General features: G+C 33.9%; 1 protein-coding gene across 1 annotated transcript; it reads left to right on the top strand.

The window, feature by feature from the left end:
- Positions 1 to 1,200: 1,200 nt before the first annotated feature.
- CSN7 (COP9 signalosome subunit 7) lies at positions 1,201 to 12,907 on the top strand. The gene is made up of 5 exons (XM_089470085.1): positions 1,201 to 1,494; positions 1,551 to 1,803; positions 12,132 to 12,352; positions 12,420 to 12,579; positions 12,658 to 12,907. Exons 1-5 carry the CDS (start codon positions 1,309 to 1,311, stop codon positions 12,678 to 12,680), a joined length of 843 nt encoding a protein of 280 aa, XP_089326211.1. The 5' UTR covers positions 1,201 to 1,308; the 3' UTR covers positions 12,681 to 12,907.
- Positions 12,908 to 14,600: the final 1,693 nt, after the last annotated feature.

Below are 14,600 nucleotides of genomic sequence, written 5' to 3'. Positions count from 1 at the left end.
TGCATTTACGGAAGGCATGCCACAAGGCAAGCGAATAGCGAATAGTATATGTACATACATATTTATATTTAATGCATGAATTCCTTAATGCGATCCTTTTCTTGCGGCCTTAAAGCCGATGTGTGCTTCGGTGGGTCCAATATTTTTTGTGTCCCAAGGCCTTTGACCTTTTATATTCGACTCTTTTAACTTTTCATAATCGATGAGCGAGCGAATTCCCCAAGGACTCGCTCCACTCTTGGCTAAAATGCTACACAGACGGCGCCACATAATAAAGGGTTTCCAACTTTGGCCTGCACCTTTTTTTATAAATACATATATATATATATCGCTTTTTTCTGCAGACTCGGCAAATACATAATAATAAGTGTGGCCAATGCCGAAAGGAGTGGGAGACAGTGTAGGGGCGGTTGGAGGCGAAAAGTTTATGTGGCTACCGGCATTTTAACAACCGCTCCCCAAGGACATGAGCCCCCTTTATGTGTGCGTGTGTGTCAGATGTGCAAATGGATGTGCGAGCGTGAAAAGTGTTTTGAAAGGCAAACAATATTGGATTAAAAGGTCTTAAAACAATAAACGAGTGATTCGGACGAAAGCAAAAAAAAAAAAAAAAAAAAAAAAGTGAATGCGAATATTAAGTAACCAAATTGGGACCGTGTGCATTAAGTAATAGTGTGAAATGTGGGCTATGGACTCAAATATGCCATGGGGGTATAATATACCCTATACGCTATATATTACTCTACTCCCACTATATATTCTTTTTTAAGAGCGGATTAATTTTAATTTTATTAATTATAATTTAATTTTTCAATTATGCTTTTTTTTTATATGGCTTTATACTAATATTGGATTTAATTTTTTGTACTAATGATTACACATTAATAATAAAAATTGATAAGTATATAAATTTGACTTGTTATTTATTATTTTTATCAAATGAATACATATTAATAATAAAATAAAATAATAAAAATATATACATATTTATAACAAAAAAAAAACTAAGATTTTAATTTGTAATAATATATTTTCTCTAATATAATAAGAAAAACTATCATGATTTTCATTATTAAATTTAAATCTTTTATTACGCGCGCATGTGCTACACCTACTGTAGCAGTCAGCTTTTGCGCGTGAGCAACAATCAGCTGTTTCACAGTGTGTGCCGACGCACGACTATCGATAGTCTTACGTGCATATCGTGTGCTGCTGTTATTATCGATACACAATAAAGTCGAACAAGCAATAGCTCAGCAGCTGAAATATTAAAAACTAAATTGCAAACTAAACCAAGCCAACTTGAAAATGGCACAAGATATGCTGCTCGACGATGAGGAGCCCAGCAACAACAAGGAGACAATCTTGCAGCAGTTCTGCCTGCAGGCCAAGAACGCCACCGGCGCCGCTTTGCTGGATGTCATAAAGCAAGTGCTGGACGCCCCGAATGTCTTTGTATTTGGTGAGCTGCTAGCGGAGCCAAACGTAGCTGAGGTATTTAGCGGTTAATACTCGACGCAATTGCAGTTAATATTTTCAACCAATTCTAGCTGAAAGATGGACCCCACGCCAAGTACTACAACACACTTAATCTGTTCGCCTACGGCACCTACAAACAGTTCCGAGCTCAGCAACAGGACTACATAGAGCTGACACCGGCCATGCAGAAGAAGCTGCAGCACCTGACTATAGTATCGCTGGCCATTAAATCCAAGAGCATTCCATATGCCATCTTGCTAAACGAACTGGAGATCGATAATGTACGTCACCTGGAGGACATCATTATAGAGGCAATATATGCAGGTGAGTTCACGTGATATAAATACATAATATATAAATCAAAATAAATAGCAAACGAAATAATGTGTATGTAGAATACATAAATAATGAAATATAATTTTTTTAAAGTCATACATACATAAGTTATATACAAATATATAATTATAAATAAGCAGAACATCAAACTAAAAATCTATCAATCTATCAACGCGATATTCGTATGCAGATATATGCATTTATATTAAAACATATTATTTTCTATTAAAGTACATAAAAACAACAAAGGGATAATCTTAGATCTAAATATATTTTATAGTAAGATTATAAAAATGAGACATATTAAAGAAAATCGTAGATACAAGCAGAGACAATAAATTATATATATAAATTTGTGTTTTCACGTATAATAGATAAATATTAAAGTAGGACTTTGGCAAAGTAAATACGTATTAAACAATATCTTAGATCTCAACAATAATTATATGTTTAAATACTTTTCTCCTATAAAAATCTCATTTAAAAAGCCTTTAACTTCTTTATGCATTTTTAAAACAAAATTCTGAGAAATTGAAATATATTTTCATAAAAGAATGAGCATCGACCTTTTGTTATTGATTGATGCAGCCTAAATATCCCACAGCTAGAATAATTATTCGCGTATTTAATGAACCCAAGAATAAATAATAATAAATTCAATTTGTGGCTTCTTCATATGAAAAGAATCTGTCAGTACTCAGCCACACCATAGATATAGATTATCAACCTGGAGTATTCCAGACAATGTCTGTATAATTATTAAGAGAATTTAATTTACTATAAAGCCATTTTCAGAGTTTAACATTTTTCTCGTACAAAACCAAAATATTGCTGATTAATTTTATAATTTATTATGCCTTAAGTGTGCTTGAGTATTTAATCTTCGCTTCGTAAAACTTTGAGCAGTAATTAAAAAACTTTATCCAAATATTCCCACCCGCAAAAAGTTTACTCATTGAGATGAGTTTCCTGCGTTTATTCATGTTTCACATTTCTGCATGCAATCTAAAATCTAAATTTGTGTTTTAGCTAATGGAGTGCTAAATCGTTTCGCTATCTCTTTAGCTACTCAGGCCCTCATTATATCTTGGCTAATTGTACTTATAAGTTATAGCCAAGTACCTTTGACTGAAATGGAAAATTGTTGCTATTGTTTTTAAGCCCCGTTTGAATTGACAGCAACAGCTGAAAATGTATCTAAGCGTCAGTCAATGACATACCCTATATATTTCGACTGACTGACGAATTGTTGGACTGCCTGCCTGGTAACAGCTGGAACGAATTTTAAATAGACTCGTGTCATGTTTCTCGCTCCTGCCAAGGCAGTGCTCTTGATTAGCCCGCCCAGCGGACGTCCCTGCTCGACATAATAACAATGGGCCGACCATGGCGCGTGTTTTGGCCGAATTCATTAAATGACGTGGGTCCTGGTCGAAAAACCAGACAAAATTTCGTTTTGTTTCAGAAAACAAAGAAGGTAAAAAAATGAAAATAGAGTCTCACCAGTTGCTTCTTAAAGCTGCCACGTCGACAGCTGCCAATGAGCCTTGTCATAATGATTTTTCTTTTCAACTGAAATGTTTTTGTCTGAAATTCGGTAAATGATGAAATTTGATTCTTTTTTTTACCTTTATTGTTAAGCTCAATGTGCGAAAGTAACTTTAATAAAATAACAAAAGTTTTTTTCTATTTTCGAAATATTTAGCTTGGTTGAGCTTCTTCATAATTTAATGACATTTTTAAAGAAAATAATAAAATGTAAAACTCTTTCTAAGTTTGAGAGAAGCTAATGCTCATTTTTATTTTTATTTTATTTTATTTATTTATTAATTTATTTATTTATTTTTTTACCTAAGCTTTATATCTACGCGTTAAACGATTAAAAAAAAAAAAAAAAAAAATAAAAATTTAAAATGATTTAATTAAAAATTAATTATAAATTAGTTCATTAAAAAGACTAATATCATCTATATAAATGAGTTTAATTACCGTTATTATATTATTTGCGGCTTATATTTTTTAAAATTCGGAATACAATATTTATAGTTCCCCTTAATTAAGAATACACAATATACGAAATATATATACAATATACGATATAATGGTTGAGTACAAATTTATGTAATATGAAGAGGTCATGTCAGACCTCATAATTGTAAACCATCCGATTCTCCGGTCGAACACAGCTCACCCAAAATCATTAAAGGCACAGACTCGAAATCGTCTATTACAATACGTAGGAAAGTTTTTCACATGTGCCACTTAGCTCATCTTATATTATTTCTTCTGTTATGAATACATATGGACCTCTCCACTTTCCCATCAAATACATCAAAAATTCTAACGATTTTTATACACAGTTCTCGACAGCAAGTGCCGCTATTTTTAATTAATTTTTGCCCCGGCCTGCACAGAGTTCTAGCTAACAATTTGAGCATCGCAGTGAATTTACATTTCTGTTGTGTGCAGCGGGCCAAAGCCAGAAGTCAAACACGTTCTGGTTCTAAGCCCCAAAACAATTTTTACCAATTGCTGCTGCATTGATTAGAAAACTCGCCCGGAATTTCCAGCTGCTAGCTGTTGACTCTCCTCCAGCCTGGAGCCGAGCAGGCCGCGCAAATAGCTTTGGCAACTGCCCAACCAACCCGCAGCTAGTTCTAATATTCTTCAGCTTTGTGTGGCTTTGCTTGCTGTGGCGCGGATTAGAAACAAAAAATTGCCCTCAATTGTAGCGCGCACAATAAACTGATAGCCACACTCACACACACACACACACACACACACACACACACACAATTCTAATCTTTTTTTGCTCTCTTTTCGCTCTTGTTTAATTTGGCAACAAACTGTAAATTGCTACAAATGCAAACAACTCAATGCCTTAAAACGGGCCATTAAATAGGATTTACATGCAAAGCAGCCAAGAATGCTGAAGTGCTCAACTGAAAAATACTATATTGAATATACATTTTTAAAATGTCTAATATCTATATCTTTCCATATAACAAATATATGTTTAAATAATTTATAATATTCGATTTTTTTTTTTTAATTGTAATATATATTCGACGAACAGCCAGAAATATTTTATTTCTACAAATTAAATTAAATATGTTGATATTTTTAAAATTTTATATATAAATAATTAATATAATATAACTTAAATAAAAATAAATAATAAAAATAATAAAAAATAATAAAAATTTAAAAATATTATACAAATATATAAAAAAAAAAATAATAATAATAATAATAATAATAATTATAATAATAATAATAATAATAATATTAACAAAAATAAATTATTTAAATATGAATTGAATTTCTAATATTAAAATAAAAATAAAAATAAAAATAGGTATCAAATATTAAATAGAAAAGCATGTCATATTTATATATTAAATTATTTCCTATCATATGATATATTAAATTATAGACAGTATAATTTTATACACATACATACATAACTAAAATTTTAATTTCATATCATGTTTTTATATATCATAATACATTTTGAATTCTACTTATAATTTCTTTTCATTAATTCACAATAAATATTTTGAATATTTAATATAAAATATCTGTCACGCCTTCAGCCTCAAAATTTAATTGCATACCGAATAAGTATGTAAATAGTAAACATCAAGAGAAATCATTTTTGCTCTCCTCGTTCTCTTTCTAAATATACATTTTTGACATGGCATTAGGCTGATTGCATATGACATTGCTTACACACCCACTTGGTTACAGGGTATGCATAAAATAAATAGCATTCGAATGAAAGCCCCGCTTTCATTATTGAGGTAATCAGCAAAGCAAATAGAATGACAACTGAGTGCTGTTGGACACAGCCCAAATAGCCCGCGGGCGTGGGCGTGGGGGGCGTCAGGCTTCTGTGCTCATAAATCCAAGACGTCCAGGTGAAGTATCTGTTTAATTGCTTTTCAAAGCCCAAACTGGAGAAATCTCGTCCAGCAGCAACGGCGAAGATTTATGGTATGATAGGCATCATTGAGTCGTCAAGGAGGGCGACAACTCAGTCACCTAAAAAGCATTGCATACTATTAGGCGCCGTAATCTAAAATCACATGGACAGGCCTTGACAGGATGGGGAGGTGGGGGTGGGGCTGCTGTGGTGCTGTGATGTCCGGGACTGGGAACTAAACAAGCTGAAGTGGACATAAGCTGCCATTAGGCAGCCATAGAGCACCGCAGGACACGAATCCTGTTGTTTGCAATAGACATCCTCTTGGCCTGTGTGCCTGCGTCGTTAATGTTTGCTCTTCGGTCTGCCTCACGTTTCATGGGGGCCCATTAGAGCATCATTTGTCTCGACAGCGCTGCCAAAAAGAATGGAAATGGGAATGGGAATGAGACACAGGGGCGGAGCTCTTGTGCCCCCAGGTGCTATCGTTAATTAAATGCATTTTATAATTGAAATTCGCTAAGCTGAGTGGTGGAGCCGCTCAGTGGCTGAGTGGTTCAGTTAGTTGTAGTGTGGGTAAAGTGGAGCTCTCAATTGTCTTGTTTACATTGATAATAGGCACATATTTCAGTCGAAGGGAGAATTTAGTGAGTTAAGGTATATATAAATTGTATAGTTGGCTATAAATTGTCCTCGATTCTCAAATCAATTTCATTTCAAATTTATTTTAACAATTAACTGCAATTAAACTGTCAGCATGAGAAAGAAAAGCCTTCTGTAAATCAATTTTCCAAGAAACATATTTTTCTTTAGCTTTTCAGAAGGAGCCGTTTGCAAAGCGTAAACAATTTTGATCCCTTCTATTTAATTTCTCTAAATAAATTTGGCAGCTCGAAATATGTTGGTTATTTATCAAATTTATCTGAGATATGACAATATGAATGGCTTAACATATTTTCAATTGAGTTTCCAGCGAAACGAAAAATGAAAACATGATTATTTCTATACAAAGTATTTCTAGGAATTGCCCCATGCAAATTGAATGCCAAGATTAGGCTGTTAGCAACGTAAATTCTGGCCGAATTTCTTTATTGATTGCCCTCAACAAGTGAAATAAATTAAGAAATTAAATTTTAAGTATGTTTAGAGTTCTTAAATTATTTCATGAAATTCTTTTCAGTTGAGGTCACCGGACTCTCTCTCATATTTTGTTAATTTGCTAGCAATTAAAGTTTTCATCGCATCAGGTTGCCCAGGTGCAAACTCAGTTTGTGTGTAACACTTTAAACCCTCATCAACTTGCTCCGTTGTCAGTTGCATGCATTTCTGGGGCAAGCTAAGCTCCTTGTTGCTGCTGTTGCTCTATTTCATGTTGCTACCTCGCTTTGCTGTTGCTTGTGTGGAAAAAATTGCATATTAAAAAAAAATCAACAGCTGCGACTGTAAAAATAAACAGAGACAACAGCAGCGCTTTAAATAAATAGTACAACTGTTTACACGAAGTGTATTTGTGGTGTAAGTGTTCCGGTTTTTTTTTTTTTTTTTTTTTTTTTTTTTTTATTATTATTATTATTATACTGTAATTTTGGACTGAATATTGATTGACTAGGAAAGACTAAGCAAGATTTAAGATGTGCATAAGATTTTTTTTAAGCTCGATGAAGTTATTTTTTCTTCTTTTAAATAGTTTATGTCACTAACCTTAGATTTTTTTAAATTTTAAATATATTTATTGATTAATATTATTTATATGGCCTACATTCTTCGCAAAATGTTAAGGAATAAAAATAATTCTAATATATATATATATTTTTTTATTAATTTTTGGTATATAATGTTTCTTCCCTTTAATTATTTTTTATGCAATTTGTGAAGCAACATTGGCAGTTTTTTTTTTTGTTTTTAATAAAATTTGTTTATTTTTTTTTTTTTTAAATAAAATATATTATATTACTATCTTTTTTCTTATTTTTATTTATTTATTTATTTTTAATTATTTATTATTATTATTATTATTTATTTATTTAATTTTTTTTGTTATAAAATTTGTTGTATTATTATTGGTATTTAATTTTTATTCATTTATTTACTTTTTATTTACTTATTAATATTTTTATTAGTTTTTTTTTTATTTATTATTTTATTTGTTATTTATTTATTTATTTTTTTTTTAATATTCTAAAATTTGGTATAGATAATATTAATACAATTTAATATGTACAACTGCTTAATATAAATGCCGTAGGATAGCTACCAGTTGACTATTTGTGTTGTTTGAGAGCCGCCTCAGATCGTGCGTTTTTTATTTCTTTTATGCCAAAGCTGCAATGATGCATAATGCGCTCTGGAGTTGAGGCTGTGACTTGGGCTGAGCCGTTGCTCGCCCCTTTCATTCTTTGGCCTCCTTTTAGAGATTTGCATGTGGTGCATTTAGCGAAAGTTGATATTGCTGCGGTCTGGCCTGACAAGAGTATATGAGCAGACCAGGACCACGCCCGCACAGGCCGCACCGCCCGTCCGCCGCCCGCCGTTCACATGTTGGCTGTGCAGATGTTTTTGATTACTTTGCGCCGGCAACGCATATTTTTTGGGTGTCTGCGGCACATTGTTGTGTAAGTCAGGCCGCGAAACTTTTGGCCAGCAGCAGCTTCCCCGGCACTTTGTCAGTTTTAGGTGAAAAGTTTCCAATAGTTGCCTGCTCGAGTTTATATTGATGGCACAAGTTGCTGCTGTCTCATCCTCTGCCGCCGTCCTTCCCCCTGCTCGTCCGTCCTGTCTGTCGCATGCTTTCGGTGTGCTGAATTTTCAATTAATAAGTTTTCATTTTATTTTGCGCTGCAAAGGACAAAAAAAAAAAAAGAAAGATGTTGCCAGCTTTCGCTAAATCTGTCAGCGACAGGTGTATGCAAAACTTTCCATTATGATCGGCTTTACATTCCTTTGACTGGCCATTTAGATACGTCGCTCCATTTAGCACGCAGCAGGGGCGAAATTGTCCTTGAAGTAATTGCGCTCTCGGCATTCAACAAAGGCTCAGAAATATCGCAAAAATCTAAAACAAATTAAATTAATGAAAACTGATGCAAGCACTTGGCCAACATTTGATCTAATAACCTGACGCCTTTCAAATTTGATTTGTAATTAAGAGAGCTGGGCGTTACTGGACTGAGCTGAATTTACTTTGATATAGAATCAAGAAGTATATTTTATGGGAGTTCGTATAACCCCATGAAACCCAACTAAAAATCACTTAATTCTTTAAAGTTGCGAAACTTTCTGTGCTCAAATCGCGGCGACTGAATCTTAATTTCCACTCCAAGTGTCAGTACGGTGAAATCAAATAAAGTGAAATAAGTATTGCAGTGCAAGTTCCTGAAAACGCAATCAGGAAATTAAATAATCTCTTTGGCATGTTTGAAATTCTTGTTTGTTTGCGAATATATTTTTATTTCGGCTCTGTTCGTGCGAGTGCGCGCGCTGGCAAGCATGCTTTAACAATTTTAATATACATTGCGGCAACACGCACACACAGACACACAGACAGACAGACAGCCTAGCAGACAGCAAACATCAGACATTCGCAGTCAGCTTCAGCTCCAGCTCCAGCAGGAGTCGCGCAGTTTTTTGGCACAATTTGCGGCACGCCTTGGCGGGTGCGCCGTGCACAAAAAGCATGATTGATTGTTTTGCCGTTGAGTTTCCAGCCTCATGAACATTCGCTCAAAACACACACACACACACACACACATGGATACATTTGTGTGGGCCGCAAAAGCCAGACACATGTCAACGCCAAAAATACCGCAAAATTTTACACTTGTGCTGGCCACGCCCACTGGCAGCTGGTGCCTTCATAGAAGCGCTTTAACAGCATATTCTTTATACTTCCCAATTCATTGCTGTTGTTGTCGGGCATCTAGGCTGGCCAAGAAATTCAATCAAAATGCCTGCGCCCCGGCTAATTAAAGGAAATGCTTGAGGCTAGAGGCGACTGCTGCTGCTGCTGCTGCTGGCTCAGTCACTAACTGAATCGCAGTTTTGGCGACTATTTTGCAGATTTTTTTCTTTCTCGTTTACTTTTCTCCCTTTTCTGCCCCCATCCGCGTATTTATGACAAAAGTTGGTCGTATGAGTCGCACGTTCAAGGCCGGCTGGCCGTTAATTCAATGCCAGAATGCGCTTAAGGTCTTAACTTGAGCTTGTGTCTTGGCCAGAGATAGCGTGAGAGTGGGAGTGCAGGGGGCGTTAATGGGTTGCCTTGGCCGTGGCCAAAAGTTGAAGGCTTACAACTGGCTATCATGCTGGCCCATGCGTTATGGTCGCGCTCCTGTCAGTCCCTGCTCAGGCCCCTTCTTGGAATAGTGTCCAATCGAAAATTGAAACTAATCCGTTTGTTATCCAGTTTTGAGCGCCCTAGAGGCTTCCAGCGAATTCAAACTAATTATGGCCAACAATAATCGTTATTTCATTTTCATTTTCAATGGCACTCGGGTTATAGTTTTCGATGGGATTTTGTTAATTGAGTAGCTGCTGGCCAAACACAGAAAGCTAATCGCATAAGCTCTCGGCTATGATCTCGCTGCAGCGGAAAAAAATAAAAATAAAAATAAACAATTCTAAAACAAAAGTTAAACATTCGAGTGGTAAACAAATAAACAAACGAGAATTGTATCGACCCTTTGGCCCTTCAGCCCTCGTTAGTTGCCCTAGGATTTTGGCTTGTGCGAGTACATTATTATTATTATTGATATTGTCAGATGGATTATGTTGCTTTTATACCCTAAAACAATAAATGAGAACGGGAAATTTATCCAAACATGGTTTTGTTGAAATACGCAGAAACAGGCGTGGCAGAGCCCATAGTATATATATATAGTATATACATAGTATTGTATATAAGAATATATATGTATATGTAGTATAAATATTTTCTTAGTCACAACAGAGTCTATTAACCCAAAACGGTAGCTTATTCTTAAAGCTAAAGTTCAGTTGCAAATATAAGAAAGGTGTGAAAGAGTTTGAAAATTTCATATATTCAATAGAATATATAGATAAAAGTTTGATTTGAATACGTCAAGTAAAACAAAAGTTATTAAATAAAATCACGAAGCAAAAAGCGCTAAGCGTAGAAACTTGTTTTTTTTTTTTAATATATATTATTATTTTTACTTTATTTTATTTAGTTATTTATTTTATTTTTTTCTTGATTTTTTTAAAATAATTTATTATTGTATAAATTTTTTTTTATCTATTATCTATATTATTATTTTTACTTTATTTTATTTAGTTATTTATTTTATTTGTATTTTTGTCTTGATTTTTTTTGTAATAATTTATTATATTAAATTTATTTTATCTATTTATTTATTCATATTTTTTATTTTTTTTATTTTTTTTTTTATTTTTTTATTTATTTTATTTATTTATTTATTTTTTTTTTTTTTTATTTAAAAAAGTTTTATTTTATAGATTCTATGGAGAGTATTATCAGGGTATCACTTAGTCGATTATACTCAATTTAAGCTTTCGTACTTGTTTTGAAATCATTTTAATGGATATTACATCAATAGAGGGATATAGTGAATCCGCTGAAAAGTTGATTATGAGAGCTTAAAATTTGATTTGGATAAGCTAAAATCGCTAACAGCTTATTGTCGAGTTTGACCCTTCATTTAATGTAATTGAATGGGCTATCAATGCAGAGTAAAATGAGGTCAAGGGATGCACAAAATTCATTTGCAGGATGCTGTGTGTCGAATGGTAAAAGTTTGCATTGGCTGATATGAGATTTAGCAGGATAAGAACTTGAAATGCACTTAAGACTTCAGACAATCTAAATGATAAATGTAATTTACACTTGCTCAGCCAACTCTAGAGAGTACTTTGCTCTGCCTACGGCACCGCACTAAGAAGCCAACGAATGACATACAAAATCACTTTCAGCCAAAATCAGACTCCAAGGCCAAGCGTAATTCAAATGTAACAAGTTCCACAAGGCCAAACGAATTGCAACTTTCCACTCGAGACTGAACGATGAATGTGCTAGTTAGTTGCTCAGCTCTGCTCTGGTCTGGTCTACTCTGCTCTGCTCTGTTGATCCTTTGAGCCGGCTGCAGGCGACACTTGAGTCCACTTATTTATTGGACTCTGGCACTTAAGTCCGAACTATGCCTCCGGCTGCCATTCGGGCGAGTGATGTACGTTGAGCGCACATTTCATCTGTGCTGCTGGCCAGCAGGGTATAAATAATTTGCATGAGCAGCTCAAAGTTAAGTGTAGTTTCTTAACGACTTTGCTGCTAATCTGATGAGTTGTTGTGGTAGTTTGGAAGCTCTTTATAATAATGAACATCTGTCCCCATCTCTCTCTCTCTCTCTCTCTCCGTCAGACATCATACATGGCAAACTGTTTCAGAACACACGCATTCTGGAGGTGGACTACGCCCAGGGGCGTGACATACCGCCCGGCTACACTGGCAAAATAGTGGAAACCTTGCAGGCGTGGGTCAATTCCTGTGATAGTGTGTCGAACTGCATTGACATGCAGATTAAGTATGCGAATGGCGAGAAGGCCAAGCGTCTGTATAACAAGGAGCGCATTGAGCAGGAGGTAAGTAAACTGAAGGCTTTGATTATTGGCCACTCTGTACTCTAAGCAAGCCCCTCCATTCGAGCAGCTCATCAATTTGAAAAAGGTGCTCAAGAGCCAGGCCTCCGACAGCGATGAGAGCATGCAGGTGGACACACACGGCCCGGGCACCAGCGGCAGCAGCAGCATGAGCCAATCGGAGGTGCGCAAGAAGCCCTCCAAAATGAAGAATCCACGGAGCAGTGCCGGTGAGTGTGGGAATAAATATTATTTATGTTGATATATATATTATTTATATATTAATTGTTTAAAATTTACTCTTGCAGTTGGGCTCAAGTTCAGCAAGTGAGTGCAGGCCGGCCGCGTGCCCAGCAAACTGCCGAGGCCCAATGCGGCGCCGCGCGGTAGTTGATCACTGACACGTTCGGCATGGAATGGCAAATGCAACTCATTTATAGACTTCAGCAGCAGCAGCACTCTAAAAACGTTCTGAAACCCATTTATTAGTTATTAAAATTATCGCTAAATAAATAACAAATAAAAATAACAACAACGTTCATGAAATTGCAAATGAAATAGCTGAAATATTGCAACTTGTTTTTGTTTTCTTTTTTTGATAAATGTGTGTTTGTGTATGTGTGTGCTCAGCAGTTATTCAATGTTATTTGTTTTCGTGCTCCTGCCCATATTAGAACATTTAATTTCGACCAACAATACGCTACACACACGAATCTAAGCTGCACGCACCGCAGTGATTCGTGGCTAATTGGAACAGAGAACCTATTGGACATGGCAGCACAGCCTCTGTCATAGTCGCACCCACATAATTGACGTGAATCCATCAAAATGGTGTGCGAAACATTTAATTTGAGGCCTAATAGGCTATCGTCGCTCTAAGGGAAACAAACAATGAATGCTGCACACATATACACATATATAGATATATCTAGATGTATTTCATTTTACTGCAATTACTATAATATTTCAGTGTAATGAAATGATTCATTGCTCTAATGACTGACGTTGGTCGTTGATTATTCTCATTTATTGCTCAGACAAAACATATTTTGTGTAATATATTTGGGGCTTATTTTAATTGAAGAATATTATTTAGCCTGAATATTACATGTACATATTTATTTACACGTTAGAAATTATGCTTTGATAAGTTGAAAAAGATTTTTCGGATGGGAAAATAAAGTGATGATTTGATTCAGTTGCCTATTTATAATTTTGTTATACAATTATTTCAATTTATTTAGTTTTTGTATCATCAAAATAAATTTAAAATACGAAATGAAATGCTATCCTATTTGATGTTATATTCACTGCAGCCCCGTGTATCTTTATCTCTGTGAAAACTGAAGCTATTAGGAATAGGGCTCACACAGTCTGATACTCAAATTGCTTAAAACTAACTAAGCTCCCATTTGCAAAAGTTTCAGAGCATACAGATAATTGCCAACTGCCTTAATACTTTATTTTAATAATTATTAGTTAATAAAAAAATTTTTTTTTAACATATTAAATATATTAAAAATATTTTTTATTTATTATTAAATATATTTTTATTTAATGTATTCTTTTTTGTTGTTTTTTTTTTTTTTTTTTTTTAATTTTTAATAAACAAGTTTAATATACATAAGCGAAATAATTAAGTTTGTTGTCAATTCCCAGTAGACAAATCTTTAAAAGAAATGAGTTGGACTTAATAAATATTATTGCAACAGAATTTTTTTTTCGATATTTTAAAGTATATTTCAGTGTTTCAAACCATTTTAAATAAAGTTATGTATCATTCATTCAAAATATATACTATGTCAATTGGAATATATGCATGAATAGGTAAGTATTAAAATATTTTTATATAAATAAAATAGTGCTATATATAAAACATAAAAATTTATACAATTTATTATTTACAAATTTATTTATTTATTTAATTTTAAAAATTAAATGTAAGTTTCATACAAAGTATTTTAATCATCTTTATATTTAAAAGGGAGTAAAAAAAACTGTTGTGTTAACAGACCATACTCAGAAAAATTCCTCACTTAAATGAAAGCTAAAAAAAAGTATTTAATTTCAAATAAATTAGTCTTTTTTTTATTGAATTAAGTAAAATTATCACCATCAACATAAAATATTCCTATAATATTTATGAATATAAACAGAATATTTTAACTAGCCTAATATAAAATTGAAAAATTTAAATCAGCAGAACTGCTACAGTAGAAGAAATACTGAAAATTCAGCTGCTGTCAGCTTT

This window comes from Drosophila arizonae, chromosome 5 (genome assembly GCF_054131065.1).
Source record: "Drosophila arizonae isolate 15081-1271.41 chromosome 5, UAZ_ARI_1.0, whole genome shotgun sequence".
In the NCBI taxonomy this organism is placed as follows: domain Eukaryota; kingdom Metazoa; phylum Arthropoda; class Insecta; order Diptera; family Drosophilidae; genus Drosophila; species Drosophila arizonae.
Note: the sequence above shows the minus strand (reverse complement) of the source record. Positions and strands in the feature narration are given on the sequence as shown.

Excerpts from the sequence above, each read along its gene's own strand:
- CSN7 (XM_089470085.1), top strand. The coding sequence starts at position 1,309 with ATGGCACAAGATATGCTGCTCGACGATGAGGAGCCCAGCAACAACAAG. Across the intron at positions 1,804-12,131 it reads TATAGAGGCAATATATGCAG|ACATCATACATGGCAAACTG; the intron begins GTGAGTTCACGT and ends TCTCTCCGTCAG. Across the intron at positions 12,353-12,419 it reads AGGAGCGCATTGAGCAGGAG|CTCATCAATTTGAAAAAGGT; the intron begins GTAAGTAAACTG and ends CCATTCGAGCAG.